Here is a 22,356-nt window from a genome sequence, read left to right as displayed (position 1 = left end):
CAGATAATTTTAGTCTGAAGCTGAGTATATCAATACCGACCTTTTACATAGTTGAGATGTCAGCTTGATTTTTTGAGAAAAATTAAATGTTAATAAATTCATTTTTGATAAATATTTTTTCATTAATAAAAGTATATTTGTTAGAAATTGATTAATTATACTCAATAAATAATTTATTAATAGTAAATAAATATTACTAGCAACCTTGCAGTCACTATGTGACTACCGTGACTTGTGAAAGATAAATAAATAAAATTTTGATTTATTAAATAATGAAATTTGTTAAATTGCACTGTGCTTTTTTAACCATTGACGTTTTTAAAGATATAAGCTCAGCGTGGTGTTACACTCATCAAAAGCTTTCATTTAAGTACCCACATGCATTTTGATATATTTTCATATATTCATATATATATATATATATATATATATATATATATATATATATATATATATATATATATAATATATATAAATAAATATAATACATAATAAATATATGAAATACATAAAAAATTGATGTGGGTACTCAAATGAAAGGTCAATAAGTGTAACATCGGAGTGAGCTTATTTCTTTAAAAATATGAATAGTTCACAAGATATGTCGTTTCTTAATTATGTTAAATTGCACTGTACTTTCTTAACAATCGAAGTTTTGAAAGATATAAGCTCATTCCGATGTTACACTCATCACGAGCTTTCATTTGAGTACCCACATGCATTTTGATATATTTTTCATACATACATATATATAATATATATAAATATATGAAAAATTGATGTGGGTACTCAAATGAAAGGTCTTGATGAGTGTAACATCAAGAAGAGCTTATATCTTTAAAAATGTCAATATTCCACAAGATAAAAGATCATTTCTTAATTATGTTAAATTACACTGTATTTTCTTAACTATTGACGTTTTTAAAGATATAAGCTCATCCCGATGTTAAACTCATCAAGAGCTTTCATTTGAGTACCCACATGCATTTTGATATATTTTTCATACATACATATATATAATATATTTAAATATATGAAAAATTGATGTGGGTACTCAAATGAAAGGTCTTGATGAGTGTAACATCAAGAAGAGCTTATATCTTTAAAAATGTCAATATTCCACAAGATAAAAGATCATTTCTTAATTATGTTAAATTACACTGTATTTTCTTAACTATTGACGTTTTTAAAGATATAAGCTCATCCCGATGTTAAACTCATCAAGAGCTTTCATTTCAGTATCCACATGCATTTTGATATACTTTTCATATATACATATATATAATATATATAAATATATGAAAAATTGATGTGGGTACTCAAATAAAAGGCCTTAATGAATGTAATGTCGGAGAGAACTTATATCTTTAAAAATGTCAATAGTTCACAAGATACAAGGTTATCTCTTAATTATGTATCCAGAGATAGAGCATTTTCGAATGCAGTCTAAATACTTATTATCATAAATTGACTATTGGTGAGAATGATATGAATACTTGAAAAGACACAAATTGAAGTCGAGACCTTTGCAATGACACTAAATTTCACTAAAAAAAAACGATTTTATTATATGACTATCTTGGACACAAAATTTTTCTCATTCTCTTATTAATACAGATTAAAAAATTGTAAGACTTTACTTTTATATGTAAAATTATTTTTGTTTAATCAAATAAAAATTTTTATGAATATTCAATCAAAAAAAAAAAAAAAAAAAAATAAGCGCATAGTTGATTGCAACGTCGCGCTTTAAAACCGCGTGTTTGGAATACCAATAGCGGCAATACCGTTATCTCTCGGTCTCGGTGACTTGGAAAATATGAGGGAGGCGTTCAAGAATAATAAAACTCTAAATCCACCTGTTTCTACCTACTACCAACTGTCTATATAATATAAAACAAGAAAGTGAGAAATTTTCTACCGATAATAAATAAATAAATAAAATTAACCAAGCTTTATGAATAAATTGGAATACATACTGAGACCCTGGATCAAGCTTAATGTATATCTTAAGAAAGTCCTTTACATTTTAAGAGGCTGAAAAAATTTAAATATATCTCGTCAAGTTATCACCGACATTCTCCTGCATTCATTAAATATATTATAATAATCATTATAATGGATAAATAAAAAGTAACAATAATATTTGCAAACTTGTTAATACTTTCAACATATACATTACACGTTTATTAAAATTACCAGCCGGATAAAATGTATATATGCATAGATGAAATATTTGAATGGCAAAGGAGAAAGAGGGACGCGGCTTTTTTCCCCGCGTCTTCTTTCACTCAGATTGCAAGTGATTAAAAAAATATTATGGGCGGTATCAATTGATATAACGGTCTGCTTGAAAGTCCTTACAGATAATGATAGATCAGAACAGCATAATATTAACATTACACTAAAACTAACACGTGTTCTAAAAATAAATCCTACTTGACTTTTTATTGCTGGCTATTAAGATTATGATTATTACTAGCAATCTTGCAGTCACTATGTGACTGCCGTGACTTGTGAACTATAAATAAATAAAATTTTGCTTTATTAAATAATGAATTTTGTTAAATTGTACTGTACTTTCTAAATATTGATGTTTTTTAAAATATAAGCTCATCCCGATGTTACACTTATCAAGAGCTTTCATTTGAGTACCCACATCATTTTTTCATATATTTTTTCATATATATATTATATATAAATATATGAAATAATGATGTTGGTACTTAAATGAAAGGTCTTGATGTGTAGCATCGAGATGAGCTTATATCTTTAAAAATGTCAATAATTCACAAGATATAGAGTCGTTTCTTAATTATGTTAAATTGCACTATACTTTCTTAAGTATTAACGTTTTTGAGAAAATAAGCTCATTCCGATATTACACTCATCAAGAGCTTTAATTTGAATACCCACATGCATTTTTGATATATTTATCATATATAGGTATATATAATATATATAAATATATGAAAAATTGATGTGGGTACTTAAATGAAAGGTCTTGACGAGTGTAACATCAGGATGAGCTTATATCGTTAAAAATGTCAATAGTTCACAAGATACAAAGTCATTTCTTAATTATGTTAAATTGCACTGTACTTTCTTAAATATTGATATATTTAAAGATATAAGCTCATCCTGATGTTACACTTATCGAGACCTTTCATTTGAGTACCCACATGCATTTTTATATATTTTTTATACATATATATATATATATATATATATATATATATATATATATATATATATATATATATATATATATATATATATATAAATATATCAAAAAATGATGTGGGTACTTAAATGAAACGTCTTGATGAGTGTCACATCGGGATGAGTTTATATCTTAAAAAATGTCAGTATGATTCCAAATTTAACCCTAAAAACCCTTTTTGTGGTATAAATACACTAGCCACAAAATTTCGCTTATTCTCTTAATAATATAGATTATAAATGTGATTATTATTAGAGTGACGGTGATGGTGATGATGACGACAGCAGTAGTGTCTATTTGATTATGCAAATTACAAATCTTCAATCTACAATTTTTAACACTCCTATAAAGGCGAGTAAGTGTTTATTCGAAAGCTTTGATTACAATGTGCATATTCATGTGTGCACTCGGATAACAAAATAAATTTTGCGAAAGGCTATAAAAAGGCGGGCTGGATGAACTTTCCACAGATGTAATTATCTGTCTTTTACGATTCTAAGCTTGGAAAAAATTCATCAAAGCCTCATCGAGATATTATTAGACACTAAAACTGTGTGAGTTATTATTTATTATACACTTATACCTCGCTCTTTAATATTATTCATCTACACGCAATGATAACTGGCTTCTACTATCGGCAGTAATCTGGATTTATCTTTTCTATATGTTAATTTACAGGATACTGAGTCTGCTAGTTATTATTTTTTTTTTATTTAAATCAAATAAATAAGTTTTAATGGATAGATACAATGTGTGTGCAAGCAAACTTGTCAGCTGCATTGATTATAAATAAATAAATATCCTGTTAAGTTATTTTTATCGAAGTGTGACAATTCAAATAAATGCACTGATAGAAGGATTTAGTACAGAGTACTAAATTAATTTAGTAACAAAATTTTTATTCATTTATTTGGGAGAAATAAATATTTTGTACCCATCAATATTATTTGTTACAGCTTATTAAATGATTTCTTTATATGAACAAAGCCTTATTACATGGAAATAAATATTTAGTACCACCAAATAATATTTAGTAACAGGTACTAAATATTTCTTTGGCAAGTATTGTCGGTAGATGGCTATGCTTTAATTCAAATGTTTGTGTGATACATAACCTATTCACTAACTTAGATTATTTTATTCAGTTCGATTTTGGGAGATTTATTAAACCTTTAGAAACACACATACTCTCAATAAATGTCTTCTATTTATGTCTTTCCTCACTGGAGTTTAGTTAACATTTTTTAATTTGTCTATTATTGATGTGTAAAATACTTGTTTAATTTTAAATTTTATAAATTTCTCAAACGAAAAAATATAATTTAATGAGATTCTTTTCTTTATAATACATTATATTTTTACTTAAAATTATTTATTTTAATTATTTTTGTTTATTTTAAGTTACAAAGTTAGGTTACACGCTAAAATTAGTTAAAAAAATTAATTTTTTTGATACCAATAAACGATTTATTGAGTAGCAATAAATCATTTGTTAAATACTACTAAATATTTATTTGGTGGAACTAAATGAGCTTTAATAAATGATTTAGTACCTATTATCAAATATTTGGTATTGAAAGGTTTGTTACTAAATCATTTAGTATCTGTTACTAAATCTTATTAAATAGAACTAAATCCTTCTATCAGTGTGTACTCAATACGCTTATCGTAAAATAAATCTTCAAATTTCTCAACAAATTTCTTACGTTGTAAGGAACATTTATTTGGACAAACGATAATTAAATTACATAATTTTAAATTATTAACATAATAAAATATCGATTTAACTGATAAGAACATTTTTTTTTAGTCTTGAGCATTAATTTCTTAAGATTCAATTACTGATAAAAGTCAATTTTATATTTTTTAGTTTATTAGTCAATTAATGTTTTTCTTTTTTAAACAGAAAAATTTTCTTAGCTCAAAAGTTTTTTTGTTTGATTCAAAATGATTATTTTTCTTTTTTTTAGTGTAAGCCTGAAGTTGCATCGAAAGTTGACTTTTAAAACAAATTTTAATTTAAAATTGACCTTGTATCTTGTAAACTATTGACATTTTAAAAGATATAAGCTCATCCCGATGTTACACTCATCAAGACCTTTCATTTGAGTACCCACATCAATTTTTCATAGATTTTATATATTTTTATATAGTATATATATATATGTATATATGAAAAATATATCAAAAATGCATGTGAGTACTCAAATGAAAGCTGTTGATGAGTACAACATCAGGATGAGCTTATATCTTTAGAAACGTCGATAGTTAAGAAAGTTCAGTGCAATTTAACATAATTAAGAAATGACCTTATATCTTGTGAACTATTGGCATTTTTGAAGATATAACCTCACTTCAGCATTCCGCTCATCGAGACCTTTCATTTGAATACCCACATCAATTTTTCATATATTTATATATATTATATATATATGTATATATGAAAAATATATCAAAATGCATGTGGGGACTCAAATGAAAGCTCTTAATGAGTGTAACATCGGGATGAGCTTATACTTTTAAAAATATCAATATTTAAGAAAGTACAGTGCAATTTAATAAAATTCATTGTTTAATAAAGCAAAATTTTATTTATTTATAGTTCACAAGTCACGGCAGTCACATAGTGACTGCAAGGTTGCTGATTTGACATTATTTTTATTAAAAATTTTAAACACAACTTAAATTCATTGAAAAAAAAAAAAAAATAATAATAATAATATTGTTAGCGTGAGATTTATCATGATAAAAAAAAAAAACTTTACAAGTCAATATCATGAATCTCGATGATATTGATATAAATCCTATTATGTTTTGTATTTAACAATTGAGAAATCACCTTGGCATTTTTTCAGTCGTAATTTAGCAGACGAGAACAAAGAGTAGCGTAGGTAGTAGTAGGTAATAGGTAACAGCAGCCCCAGTAGCAACTAGTAACTACATGCCGTATTATGCATTCCGGTGTTCTTTTATTCGATATCTATCACGCGTGAACTCTTTTCTCTCCTACTTCCCAGGAGATTTTTTCTTCTACATCGTCATCATCATAATCATAATCATAACCATCTTCAACGCCGTATATGTTTATGAGAATTTCTTCTTAACATTTTTACTGGTTTTATTTTTTTTAACAAGCGTTGATAATTAATATAAACCTCCGAGTAATAACAGTAGTTTATAATTGAGGCATTTTGTCGGGATTTATTATAATAACCTTTGTAAAAGTCATGATGCGTGTAATCGTACACCCGCTATCACTGTCGAAAAGAGAAACTTTCTCCGATCTATTTCACCTTAGAAAAGTTTACTGTCATTCACTGTTAGTAGCGCAAGATCTTCTTATATTTCATTTATAAAATTCTTTTTAAATCGATTAATTTTCAAATAATAATTTTGAACTGACTTGTGCACTATAAATAAATAAAATTTTGCTGAATTAAATACTGATTTTTTGTTAAATTGCACTGTAATTTGTTAACTATTAAGATTTTTAAATGCATTTTGATATATTTTGATATATTTTCCATGTATATATAAATATATGAAATATATAAATATATGAAATATATAAATATATGAAAAATTGATGTGGGTACTCAAATGAAAGGTCTTGATGAGTATAATATTGGGATGAGCTTATATCTTTAAAAATGTCAATAATTCACAAGATACAACGTAGTTTCTTAATTATGTTAAATTACACTGTACTTTCTTAACTATTGACCTTTTTCAAGATATAAGCTCATCCCGGTGTTACACTCATCAAGAGCTTTCATTTGAGTACCCACTTGCATTTTTGACATATTTTTCATTTATACATATATGTAATATATATAAATATCGCGTTACTAATGCCATAAGGGCGTATCCCGAAAAAAATACCTTTGAAAAGGCATAAGGGCGTATAAAAATTTTTTTCCGGGAATCGACGTAGTTATGTCTGAAACGGACAGAAATGAAAAAAATAATTTTGGTACGCCCTTATGGCACCCAGGGTACCTACCGGGAACTATAAGGGCGTACCAAAAAATTTTTTTTTCGGGAAACAACGTATTTTTACTTGAAACGCGTAGAAATGACAAAAAAAAATTTTTTTCAAATTTTAAATTTTATGGTACGCCCTTATGGCACCCGAGGTATCCACTGGGAGCCATAAGGGCGTACCAAAAAAATTTTTTTTTCGGGAAACAACGTACTTTTACTTGAAACGCGTAGAAATGACAAAAAAAAATTTTTTTCAAATTTAAAATTTTTTTTTGGTACGCCCTTATGGCCCCCAGCGGGTATCCCCGGTGCCATAAGGGCGTACCAAAAAACTTCAAATTTGAAAAAAATTTTTTTTTGCATTTCTGCCCCTTTTAGGCATAACTACGTCGATTCCCGAAAAAAATCTTTTGGTACGCCCTTATGGCATTTGTAACGCGATATATGAAAAATTGATGTGGGTACTCAAATAAAAGGTCTTAATGAGTGTAACATCAAGATGAGCTTATATCCTTGAAAATGTCAATAGTTCACAAGATACATGGTACTTTCTTAATTATGTTAAATTGCACTGTACTTTTTTAAGTAATGATATTTTTAATGATTTAAGCTCATCTCGATGTTATACTCATCAAGAGCTTTCATTTGAGCACCCACATGCCGTTTTTTATATATTTTATATATATGGTATTTGTGAAGTATATAAATATATAAAATATATGAAAAATTGATGTGGGTACTCAAATGAAAGGTCTCGATGAGTGTAACATCGGAATGAGCTTATATCTTTAAAAATGTCAACAACGATGTTTAAGAAATATTTTCTTAAATACAAAAAAATCTTCTTAAATACTAAGAAATCCTTCTATCAGTGTAATATAGATAAAATTTTTTCTAATTTTAATTTAACAATAAACAACAATTTTGTCTCAGGGGTAATTCGGGTTATATTACTGCTCCATATTGTTCGAGCTGTATGCAAATCTAAAAAAACTTACTATATATATTTATATATGTATAAAGAATCTTTTCTTATATATTGCACATAAATTACCAGAGGCCCTTATTTCAAATGCAGATTCCGTGAAATCCTGATAAATATGTAAATATAGGTTTAAAAAAGTAAAAAGTTTTGTTGAGAATAAAGAAAAGACAGAGAAGGGGAAAATACACCAGGAGAAAAGAGTAGAGCTTGCGTCAGGATATAATCCCTCAGCGCTGTTGCGGTTGAGTAATCTAAGAAGCGAGCCAAGTGTCTCGGGCTTGTCTGTCGAAACCAGACAGTCGAGAATATCTCGAAAGAATAATAATCTAACCACCATCACTTCGATATTATTATTTTTATTATTATTAAATTGATGATGATATATAGTATATAGTATATACGTATAGCTTTTCCATATAGGAGCGTGTTGTTGTAAAAATACCAACAATTAAATGAAAAGATATAGTCATAATGATTAATTAATAATAATGAACGGGATTACATTAGTAGTAATGGCCATTTAGGAAAATAATTTGTGTTACGACTGTGGGAAAATGACAACTCACATAAGTTTTATCACCATTTTCATCACAGTAAATTAATAAAAAATAACAATTTATTATTTTTTATTTTCATCATTCCTGCTTTTATACGTTTTATCTTAGACGGATTAGACAGAAACGGTTGATTGGCGACTAATTATATCGTTTCCGTGGAGCTCGTCTCGGGGGACTTGTACTGATTCGTTTGGAATCCGTTAATGGAAGTTGCCGCCGCCGCCGAAGACACGTAACGATCTGTACTCGATACTTGTAATAGTTATTTTTAAAAAAACATTTTTGTTATTTATATAAATATATATTACTCCATAGAAGAAAATGTCTGGATGGATTTTTATTAAAAAAAAAATTTACTTATTATGTTACAATAATAATTATTTTTTTTTTAGTTTATTTGTTTAAGAATTAATTTTTTGATTAATTAATAAATATATATTTCTTGATTTTAATCAACCGAGGCCGATAAAATGAATTGCTAGGTCTTAGGTCTGCTCGACAGCTACCGCTACCTATGTTTGTTGGAAAGCTTCATTCCCGCTGTGGAGTTTTGTTGATAAAACAGATTTATCATATATATAGATTCATATATATAGATATGTGGATGAATTCAATATTAAATACCTCCTTCAGGATGTTACTACCCGTGAATTTTGATTTTTGATGTTGCGGCCGTGAGGCCGAACCTGTTATTTAGACTCGATTTTTTTTTTTAAACTAAATTTGTAAATTGAATAATCTATGAATGTTTTAATGAGATTTTTTGAATAAAAATTTGTTAAAATATTATTATGTATTTTTTAATGATATTTAAACTTGTGATAGAAATTTTGAAAAATGCTATTTTTGCGATTTTTTTTTCAAAAAATTTTTAATATAAAAAATAAGCCAATTCATTATTTTTTAATTTTGAAAGAAAAGTAAAAGAATTAAACCTTGGAAATTTTTAATTTAAAATTCTAAATTCTTATTTTTAATTATGTTAATTAACTATAAAAAATTAGTTAAATATAAACAGTAAAGATTTAGTTCTATTTAATAAGATTTAGTAACAGATACTAAATGATTTAGTAACAAACCTTTCATTACCAAATATTTAGTAATAGGTACTAAATCATTTATTAAAGCTCATTTAGTTCCACCAAATAATTATTTAGTAGTATTTAACAAATGATTTATTGCTACTCAATAAATCGTTTATTGGTATCGAAAAAATTAATTTTTTAACTAATTTTAGCGTGTAACCTAACTTTTTAACTTAAAATAAATAATTTTAAGTAAAAATATAATGTATTATAAAGAAAAGAATCTCATTAAATTATATTTTTTCGTTTGAGACATTTATAAAATTTAAAATTAAGAGCGGTTGATAGTTGATTTTCAAACGTATTTTTCTCATGTATGTAATAAAATTTAGAAAAAAAACGCTTCGCTCTTCGATAGATAATTAAATTATCTATCGAAGAGCGAAGCGCTTTTTTGGAAAATTTTCATTTATTTATGCATAAAATGCGTTTTAAGATTCCATTTGTTGTACAAGTATGACAGAGATACTTTCGTTTGTCTAATAGAGGGCGAGAGAGAGAAAAAATGTAAACCCTACTTAAACAAGTTTTTAACTCATCAATAATAGACAAATTAAAAAATGTAATCTCAACTCCACTGAGAAAAGACATAAATAGAAGATATTTATTGGGAGTATGTGCGTTTTTAAAGGTTTAATAAATCTCCCAAAATCGAGCTGATTAAAATAATCTAAGTTAGTGAATAGGTTATGTATCACATAAACATTTGAATTGAAGTATAGCCATCTACCGACAATACTTGCTAAAGAAATATTTAGTACCTGTTACTAAATATTATTTGGTGGAACTAAATATTTATTTCCATGTAATAAGGCTTTGTTCATATAAAAAAATCATTTAAAAAGCTGTAACAAATAATATTGATGGGTACAAAATATTTATTTCTCTCAAATAAATGAATAAAAATTTTGTTACTAAATCAATTTAGTACTCTGTACTAAATCCTTCTATCAGTGTATTATTAAGAGAATAAGAAAAAATAATATTCACATCATAAAATTGTTTTTTTTTGCCCTATCTGATGATCTATCTCTAGAATCTGTATCTTGTGAATTATTGACATTTTTAAAGATATAAGCTCACTCTGACATTACACTCATCAAGACCTTTTTTTTTATTTGAGTACCCACATCAATTTTTCATATATTTATATATTATATATATATATATATATATATATATATATATATATATATATATATATATATATATATATATATATCATAATGCATGTGGGTACTCAAATGCAAGCTCTTGATGAGTGTAGCATCGGGATGAGCTTATACCTTTAAAAACGTCAATTTTTAAGAAAGTACGGTGCAAATTAACTTAATTAAGAAAATTACCTTGTATCTTGTGAATTATTGATATTTTTAAAGATATAAGTTCACTCCGACATTACACTCATTAAGGCCTTTTATTTGAGTACCCACATCAATTTTTCATATATTTTATATATTTATATATACGAATAAATGAAAAATATATAAAAATCCATGTGGGTACTCAAATAAAAGCTCTTGATGAGTGTAGCATCGGGATGAGCTTAAAAAGTACAGTGCAATTTAACAAAGTTCATTATTTAATAAAGCAAAATATTATGTATTTATTGTTCACCAGTCACGGCAGTCACACAGTGACTGCAAGGTTGTTATTATCAGTTAATAATTTTCCAACAAAATACATTAAACACAAATTTTTGAGCTCTCTTTAAAAAAAAAAAAGTTTCATTATTAACACTGATTTTGCATTAAAACAAAAATATCATTAATAAATAAAATTTGTTTCAGAATAATGCATTGGGCTATTCTATTTTTCTTCCTGGAGCTAATCACCAGTGGTAAGATTAATTTTTTATTATAATATAAAAATATCTCGTTACTCGCAATAAACTCACCAATTTTCTTCATCCCATTCAAATGCAACGGTCTTAATCCACGCTGATTGACATTTATTTGATTGCAAGTCGAATCGGCTTTAACCGTAAAGATAACCAGTGATTTGATACGGCAAAACTTTATTCGATCTTTTAAATGTTACAGTGATCGCGTAGAGATGCGTTTACTTATAATTTTCCTCGCCGGTAAGTATTATTAAAAAAACCAAAAATTATTTACACAGTAAAAAATTTTGCGTCAAAAAATTTTGTGTTAAATATTCAACACTTTTATGTGTCAAATTCACACAGAAAAGTGTTAAATTAACACAAAAAAGGTGTTAAATATTTAATATAAAAATTTTTAACACAAAATTTTTTGACGCACAATTTTTTACTGTGCACCTAATCACCAAAAAATTCTCAATTAATTATTTTAGTTTACTCCGCATCATCAGAATCTAGTGAAGAAATAGGCGAGCGTATATTTGGCTTTGCAGAAACAACCCAAGGATGTTCTCGGCCGCCCAAAACCCAAAAAGAAATAATAATCGGCGAGACGTATTATTTACTTTGCAGACATTTTGATCCTGAATCTCGAGATCGGATAATAAAAGCCGTTCAAATGCCCGATTATAAAGAAAAAATAAAGGACCAAAAAAAGACAATGGAGCTTTTGGACTATTGCTTTACAATAATGAAACCAAAATTCATGTCTTGCTTCAAGTATGTTTTTGACAGCTACGATTTAGCGGGGATTGAAAGTCCTCCAGAGTGTTTAAAAAATCTTACAATTTTTCCCGAAGCAAATTTGCAATTTTTCTGGCTCAAAAATTTCAAGCTAGTCATAACTTTTATTGAAGAAGTAATAAAAGGTTACAAAATCTTCAACCCAGCGCGTGAAATAGTGGAAAAATTTTTGGAACAAGGAATATTTGATCGTTGGCAAAAATTCAAATTATTTTCTTATGCAAAAATAAAATTAGCCGGTTGGAATTCTTCGAGAATAGAAGATAAAAATAAGAGATTGCATAAAATACTTGAAGATCCTCCGCGTCTTATAGAAGTATGTAAACTCTCAGAGGAATGGTTAAGCCGTCCGAAAGATTTTAAAGCCAACGATTGCTTGAGACAAATAATGGGAAATATTTTGATAATCGAGCATCTTTTGCAGCAACAAGGACTGACATTGGAGAGTGAATTTATGGAGGATCAAGATTTATTGCCTTTACATCTGTTGCACGTCACTAAAAGTATTCTCGCTAAAAAAGAGAGCGAGAATAATTCCCGTAGATCACTTTCGCATAAAAAGAAAAAATCACCTTTTGCAAGCACGGTTAAGCTTCAGGAAATAAAAGCGATGAATGTTAAATGCTTGGACGAGTTACGGGAAAGATATGACAAAGAAAAAATAGATAAATTATCAGAATTGCTCCATGAAGGACACTTAAGAGAATGCCTTGATAGTTTTGTTAACAAAACGGAATCTTCTGGTAAGTCGACGAAAAAATTGCTGCTGAAAACAATTCATGCGGACAAACAGGAAGATGTAACTCACGCTGAGAAAAAATTGATAAAATCAATGATGCGGTCTTACAGAAGAATGATGCCTCTTCAACCGGCGATTAATAATATTGTTGAGCAAAGCATTTCTGGAGATCCTTTGCAGTATCCTTGGGCGAATGATGTCATAAACAAGTACCAAGAGTCAACAATACCCAACAAGTATGCAAAATTGGACAATGCTGTTCGCTCGGCGAATTCCTTTAGTATGTCTTCGAGCACTTCTTGTAAAAAAGCACCTGGGACTAGAAGGAAGAGCTGCTGGTCTAATTACATCCAGCAGAATGCGCTGGTGGAAAATAAGCTTAGGAATGACGGCTTGAGCTTGGAGTATGTCTATATGGGCGATCCGTTCCGTATGAATTTGATTTACTCGATAGATCAGTCACTCAAGAGGCATCAGAATGGACGAGGAAGAGTTATCGGTCAATTTCGCGTTGAAATCAATCCTGAAGAGTTGGTTGATGACCAATTGTTGGATACTCTTGCGGATGATCAGCTTGATGTTCCGGATGATTTAAATAATGCGGATGAGGGAAAAGAGGGGAGCGGGGATGATGATGATGATGATGATGATGATGATGGTGGTGGGGATGGAACGACACCTAATTCTTGAGGAATTTAATTATCGAGTTTTGTTATTGTGTGATTTAAGAAATAGATGTTTTTACATTGATGGATTTTTTGAGAGTTGATGTTTGGGAATGTAAACTGAGGAAAATTATTCATTGAAAAGAGTATCGTTTGAAATTATTTATTTTATTGAAAATATTGATCCAAAAGATTGTTTGGAAAGTTCTAAAAAATTAATTGTGTTTATTGGATTATAAAAATACGGAAAAAAATTTTCTATGGCCATATTGTCAAGAAATTTTTTTAAAAAATATTTTGAAGATTCTTGAAGATGTTTTATATTTTTTTTTCTTATAAAAAAAAACAATCTTGCCAAAATTAGAGAAAAATCTGTTAAATTTACAAATTTAGTTCTGTCTAGATAATATTAAGGAATTTTAATTATACTTTGAAAAAAATGTAAATTTTTCACTAAAATTTTGTAAATTTTACGTTTTAAAAATGCATTATATAAAATTGAATAAAATTATAAATTATAATTATGTAAAAAAATTTTTTTTGAGTTTGTTATTTTTATAGATTCACTCCCGTAAATTTAACAACTTTTTTATTTTTCTAATAAATATAATATTATTTAATAATCTATATTATTAAGAGAATAAGCAAAATTTTGAGACCAGTCTATTTATATGATATAATCGGTTTTTATGGTTAAATTTAGTATCGTTGAAAAAGTCTTGATCTGGAGTTATGTTTTTTCATGGTTTCATATCATTCTCACCAATAATCAATTTATCATGATAAGTATTTAGGCTACCTTTGAAAATGCTCTATTTCTAGATACACAATTAAAAAATGACCTTGTATCTTCTGAACTTTTGACATTTTTAAAGATATAAGCTCATCCCGACATTTCACTCATCAAGACCTTTCATTTGAGTACCCACATCAATTTTTTCATATATTTATATGTATTATATATATAATACATATAAATATATGAAAAAATCGATGTGGGTACTCAAATGAAAGCTCTTAATGAGTGTAACATCGGGGTGAGCTTATATCTTTAAAAATGACAATAGATAAAAAAGAACACTCCAATTTAACATAATTAAGAAATGACCTTATATCTTGTGAACTATTAACATTTTTAAAGATATAAGCTCATCCCGATGTTATACTCATCAAGACCTTTCATTTAAGTACCCACATCAATTTTTCATATATTTATATATATATTATATATATATATGTATACATGAAAAATATATCAAAAATACATGTGGGTACTCAAATGAAAGCTCTTGATGAGTGTAACATCGGGATGAGTTTATATCTTTAAAAACGTCAATAGTCAAAAAAGTCTAGTATGATATTATTTTCTAATAAAATTTTTCATAGCGATATCTTGAAATTTAACAATTTTTCTTTATAAATATAACATAATTTAATTTAGCAAATTTATTCATAAATTAAACTAATTTTCTTACCGTTTAATTTTAAAATAACAATTTCTGTAATTTTTCTCCGCGTAAAATCGACTATTTTAATAATCTAATTACTTAAAAGTTAAAACAGAATTTTCTACTCACAGACAATGATTATATTTTTCTAAATTACCAAAAAGTAACTTAAAAAAAATATCAATTAAAAATAAATAAGTGAATGAAAATTAGATAAAACTTTTTCCTCGTTACCCCATTTTCAAAATACACCTCCAGCGAAACAATAAATCTGATTGCATAGTTGAACAAGTGATTACCATTGGACAAACACAAACACGAGAAGCATTGTCTTGTCGCTCCCAAGTGTACAGTCGATTGAAAGCTACGCAACAATACGATAGGAAGAACCAGGGCTACAGAGGGAAGACAACGGCATCGAAGGATAAAGAAGAGAATGAAAAGGGCCAAGCCTCAGAAACGCAAATTGTTAAGTCTTTAACAAGCTGCGCGTAGAAAATCAGCTATTAAAGTCTCGGTATCCTCGCCGTAATGTCTTTTCAGCCCGAGAGTCTTGATAATAAGACAGTTTTATCAATGCCAATGGACATTGCTGGTTCACCAGGCTCAGCTTCTCGAAGGCTCAATTCAGAATAAACAATCACTATTTAAATTATTTAACTTGCCGGTCATAAAATATTTGTTCTTCATATGTCATCTATTTAAAATAAACGTCCAATAAATATACATCATTATGTCTACATAGTAACTACTTGGTAGCATCAATATTTAACTATTAATAAGTAGGTATCATATATAAATATGTTGCGGAGATACATATATTTAAAGTTGAACGATAAATCTTTAAGTAAAATTTTAATTAGAGTTATTTTTATTTTTGATATCGCAATACATTTCCTATTTCTGCTCAAACAACTGCTAAGTACACACAGGATAGAGGATGAAAAAGTAAATATACATAGAGAAGCTAAAAAATGTATGACAAGAACGCGTAGTTCGTGCCGGAATGTAACTCTGCACGGAGATACATCCGTCAGGAAAGAAACACGAGGCGCGTGTATGCCAAGTAGGATGCTGGAGCATTTTGCATTGAGATCAAGAATACGATCGGATAACTCGAACATTGCACTCGAGTACAAGTACTCTTACTGCTGGTGATGTCTGCTGCCACGCGAGACCTTATATATACCCACTCGTGCACCGGATGAGCTTCCTATATTCTCAATATCTTCAATGATACCGTTTATTTGGAAGTGATCGCCCTCATTTGTTTTAATTGAGTCTTGTAAGAAGTTCGCTTACGGTAAATAAATTATATCCATCGGTCATTTTCTTTTTGAGAGGGAATTTTCAAGATATCTCCGCTTCTAAAATTTTTTAGCTATTTATTTTCGATGGATAAAGAAATGAAAAAGTTTTTCAGGAACTTTCAATATTTTTTTCGTCAAATTTGGACGGATAAAAATTATAGGTGACAATTTATATCAAAAAGTGTTTTGATAAACTTACAGGTTTAAATATTTTGAAATTACACTAGCAACCTTGCAGTCACTATGTGACTGCCGTGACTTGTGAACAATAAATAAAATTTTGCTTCATTAATAAATAATGACTTTTGTTAAATTGCATTGTACTTTCTTAAATATTGACGTTTCTAAAGATATAAGCTCATCCCGATGTTACACTCATCAAGAGCTTTCGTTTGAGTACCCACATGCATTTTGATATATTTTTCATATATACATATATAAATATATATAATATATATATATATATATATATATATATATATATATATATATATATATATATATATATATATGAAAAAATGATGTGGGTACTCAAATGAAAGCTTTTGATGAGTGTAACATCAAGATGAGCTTATATCTTCAAAAATGTCAACAGTTCACAAAATACAAGGCCGTTTCTTAATTATGTTAAATTGCACGGTACTTTCTTAACTATTGACATTTTTAAATGTATAAGTTCATCCCGATGTTACACTCATCAAGAGCTTTTATTTGAATACCCACATTCATGTTTATATATTTTTCATATATATATATCTGAAAAATTGATGTGGGTACTCAAATGCAAATGTTTTGATGAGTGTAATACCAGGATGAGCTTATATCTTTAAAAATTTTAATAGTTCACAAAATACAGTGTAATTTCTTAATTATATTAAATGCACTATACTTTCTTAACTATTGACATTTTTAAAGATAATAGCTCATCCCGATGTTACACTCATCAAGGGCTTTCATTTGAATACCCACATGCATTGTGATATATTTTTCATATATACATATATATAATATATATAAATATATGAAAAATTGATGTGGGTACTCAAATGAAAGGTCTTGATGAGTATAACATCAGGATGAGCTTATATCATTAAAAATGTCAATAGTTCACGAGATACAAGGTAATTTCTTAATTATGTATCTAGAGATTGAGAATTTTCGAATGCAGCCTATATATTTATCATTATAAACACTGGCCAGATATATTGCTTATTTTCTTAATAATACAGATTAAAATGAAAACTTTTTAGGATTTTGCTTGGAAAGCGACGTCGAAGACTACGGCGATTCCAAAGCCAGTTCCTCAAGTATTCAAACAGACGCTCCGGACGATTATGATTCCTACGAGATAAATGAGCTGGAAGATGCCACTAGAAAGACGTATCACTGTGCAGCACGTAATTCCATCAGAAATGAAACTAATCTTGATCGAAGGGTCATTGAAGTCCTCGACGACAATGGCATCCCATCTCTCCAAGCCAAGCGGCTTCATTATCAGGTAATTTAATCAACAATCTCAATTTATAATCAGATATCTAATCAACTAGTGTCACAGAATTAATAATATCCTTGTATCAGGTCCGCAGCGTTAGACAAAAAATGTGTCAATCTGGATTTAATCCATTCCAACTCGATAAAAAAGGCGGGTCTGTTCATAGACGATTCAAAAATACTATAAGATTGATGATTTATAATACACCTGGCATGTTCCCTGGATTGAGGCTAATCCGGAGTGATCTTGACCGAAAGAGAAAACGTGAACCGCAAAATTGGTTCCGATTTGAACTCACTAACAGTCAAATCATCGCTGATTTTGATTATGATAATTATTTTGTCACTATTTACGGTGATTTTGGGAAAATTCATGCGTACTCAAAACTTCTTGTTACTTTGAAGATGCACAAGAGATTGAATAATTTTAATGACAGCATAAGTAGCAAAGTAAATTTATTTTTATTCATTTAAAAATTTTTTTTTAAACTTAAAAAAAATTTAATTAATTTTGAGCCAAAAAAAAATGATTCAGAAGAATTTTAAATCAAGACAAAAAATTCTTTAATGAAGTAAAATTCTTTTTAATTAAATTAAAACCAATTTCGTAATTCAAAAGTTTCTTTACTTAAATAAAAATAATTTTTTATTTGTCTAGATCAATTTAGATCTCGGGATCATGGAAGTTATTTTATCAAACTTTGGGACAACAATAATAAAAGATAAATCCTTGACAAGTGTTATGGTCAAAGCGCTGAATGGCATCCGCACAGAATTAAGTTCCGATGGAGATATTCAGATTGAGTTCGAAGACAGTGCCAAAGAAGCGCTAGATCAAATAAACCCTTTGCTTTATTCCGTTGTCTGGTTACAGTCAATGGCGGAAAAGTATGAAGTCGTAAAGGTCAGAGACAAATCTAAATCACCTGCCGAAAAAATGAAGAAATCTAATTGAACTTTATAAACAATCATGATTTAATTAAGTTCATTAATTGAGGTTCAAAGTTACGTAATTTAGATTTAGAATTCTACACTGATAAAAAAATTAATTTGACTCAAGAGCTAAAAATACAATTTTGCAAAAAATCATTTTTTTGAGTCAAGAAAATAAATTCTTGAAACAAGAATTTTTTCTCTTCTTATTTTGAGTCAAGTTAATTTTTTTATTAGTGCATTAAAGTCTTTATATATATCGCAAATTGATTCAGCGAAATATTGTATCATTTTATTGTCATCATTATTATAAAACTTTTTTGTATACACATTTCTGTATTCATGACTTCTAGCTATTAGAAGACATAAATCTCGTAATCGAAAAAATTTATGGTATTTTATTTTAACAATCCTTCGCCTGAAACTGTTTTTTTATATTAATATTGAAATAATTCCGATGTTAGCATAAGAATAATTTCAATGTTTCACATTATTTTTATTTTTCCGTACAAGTAAGAAAATTTATCCAAACAAGTGTACCGATTTGTAGAATTTTATTTTTAAAATAATTTAAAAGGATGAATTTTTTTAATTTTTACGGAATTTTTTTTAACTAAAAAATTAACACTTAGATTATTTTTTTTTTCAATTTATATTTTTTTTAGAATTTTTAGAAAAAAAATTGAAATTTTTAAAAAGCAATAAAAGAAACATTTTAATTAATCATTTTTTAATATTTGTTTTTCTTATAAAAATTTATTTATTTTTCGATTTGAATCAATTTTTTTTTTTTTAATAATTATGAAAATAAAAAATAGTCAAAAATTTGACGGTAAAATTTAAAATTTTCCAAAAATACGCTGACATTAAAAAAAAAAATACAAATATGTAAATATTGATAAAATAAAAACATTTCCTGAAAATTTATTCTCTTGAAGAACTGCCCTACCTTTTTAGTCTTAAATAAAAGTCAAAGATGATTTTTATAATTACATTATCTACAAGCCCGAAGAGATAGTATAGTAGTAGTTAGTTCCATAAACTCAATATTTATTCAGAAGCTTGTACGGGGAAATATTTATGTCAACTACATCTTGAATAAATATCAATCTAGAATGCCGGTATAGTAGTAAAAGATAATAATTTATTAACGTGAGAATTTACCAGATATCCAACAGCTCCTCCTCGTCGTCATCCTCAATCCTGAATCCTTGGAGAATCCAATAAATTTAACATCGAGATGCTCGGTTATATCTAACCTGGTATGTATACTACAGTTGAAAGCTAAAAAACGAAAAAAAATAAACAGCAGTGACGATGCAAGCCAGCAGCATCAGCATCAGCATCAGCAGCAGCAACGGCAGCAGAAGCAGCAGCAGCTCGAGGCTAATCCGGGTGATCGATCGATTCGCTTCCCTCTTTCTGTCTCTCTTGTTCGTCTTTTACTTGCAGCAACTCGTGCGATGGACTCGCTCATCCCAAGAATATACCTATGTCTCGCGGCTTAGTAAGTATCGTCACGGTTGGCCGGAAGACCAGTCGACTCGCTCTTCGATACGGCACATTGGAACCCAACCGAGGAAGGACAACCTCAATAAGAACAGGAGGAATCTATAGAGTTTTAACAAATAAACAAAAAGCTTCACCATTGTATCTATCTAGACGTAAGATGGAAGCTAACGGTTACAGGGGGTGGTCAAGGCTATAACACTAAAATAATACACACAAAAGAAGACTATACATTATATGTATACCTACCTGTTAGGAAGGAACACTTTCCGTTAAAAAATTTTGTGATTAGAACATATTGGGCTCAATATGTCTTAATATGACCTGATATGTCTATAGATGGCTTGATAAGGTCAAAAATGCCTATATAAACATTTTTTGAAAAATTAGTCCCGAAAAAATCCGACAGGTGGCGTATAGTGGCGGAATGTCCTCGCTTCCAGAGAGTTCATTTTAGGAAGTTAAGTATTGGAGAAAAAATTGTTTTTGCTCTTATTAAAAGCTTATCTGACAATGGTTATTAATTCAAAAAATTATATATAATATTAAGAGAAGAAGAAAAATTTTAAGGCCAGTGTATTAATAAGATAAAATGGATTTTTATGGTTAAATTTGGTATTGTTGGAAAAGTCTTGACCTGGAGTTGTACCTTTTCAAAGTTTCATGTCATTCTTACCGATAGTCAATTTATTATGATAAGTATATAGGCTGCATTTGAAGATACTCTATCTCTGGATACATAATTAAGAAATGACCGTGTATCTTGTCAACTATTGACATTTTTAAAGATATAAGCTCATCCCGATGTTACACTCATCGAGACCTTTCATTTGAGTACCCACATCAATTTTTCATATATTTATATATATATATATGTATATATATATATATATATATATATATATATATATATATATATTTATATATATATATATGTATATATGAAAAATATATTAAAATGCATGTCGGTACTCAAATGAAAGCTCTTGATGAGTGTAACATCGGGATGAGCTTATATCTTTAAAAATGTCAATAGTTAAGAAAGTACAGTGCAATTTAACATAATTAAGAAATGACCTTGTATTTTGTGAACTATTAACATTTTTAAAGATACAAGCTCGCTCCGCCATTACACTCATTAATACCTTTCATTTAAGTACCCACATTAATTTTTCATATTTTTATATATATTATATATATGAATATATGAAAAATATATCAAAATGCATGTGGGCACTTAAATGAAAGCTCTCGATAAGTGTATCTTCGGGATGAGCTTATATCTTGAAAAACGTCAATATTTAAGAAAGTACAGTGCAATTTAACATAATTAAGAAATAACCTTGTATCTTGTGAACTATTGACATTATTAAAGACATAAGCTCACTCCGACATTACACTGATCGAGACCTTTAATTTGAGTACCCACATCAATTTTTCATATATATATATATATTATATATATGAATATATGAAAAATATATCAAAATGCATGTGGGCACTTAAATGAAAGCTCTCGATAAGTGTATCATCAGGATGAGCTTATATTTTTAAAAACGTCAATATTTAGGAAAGTACAGTGCAATTTAACAAAAGTCATTATTTAATAAAGGAAAATTATATTTATTTATAGTTTACAAGTCACGGCAGTCACAAAGTGACTGCAAGATTACTAGTTAAACTAATTTTTATAAATTGAACGGTATTATTAATTACCATAAACATTCATAGAAAAAAAAATAAAATTTTTTTATGGACGAACTAAACTTAGAACAAAATAAGAAATACTTTACATTAATTT

At 28.1% G+C, this 22,356-nt stretch overlaps 1 protein-coding gene across 1 annotated transcript; it reads left to right on the top strand.

The window, feature by feature from the left end:
- The first annotated feature begins 3,592 nt into the window (after positions 1–3,592).
- On the top strand, positions 3,593–19,165 carry LOC123265799. The gene is made up of 5 exons (XM_044729713.1): positions 3,593–3,775; positions 11,625–11,674; positions 17,873–18,120; positions 18,201–18,563; positions 18,772–19,165. The coding sequence occupies exons 2-5, from the start codon at positions 11,629–11,631 to the stop codon at positions 19,066–19,068; spliced, it is 954 nt and encodes a 317-aa protein (XP_044585648.1). The 5' UTR covers positions 3,593–3,775; positions 11,625–11,628; the 3' UTR covers positions 19,069–19,165.
- Positions 19,166–22,356: the final 3,191 nt, after the last annotated feature.

Source organism: Cotesia glomerata, linkage group LG5, assembly GCF_020080835.1.
Source record: "Cotesia glomerata isolate CgM1 linkage group LG5, MPM_Cglom_v2.3, whole genome shotgun sequence".
Taxonomy (NCBI): domain Eukaryota; kingdom Metazoa; phylum Arthropoda; class Insecta; order Hymenoptera; family Braconidae; genus Cotesia; species Cotesia glomerata.
Note: the sequence above shows the minus strand (reverse complement) of the source record. Positions and strands in the feature narration are given on the sequence as shown.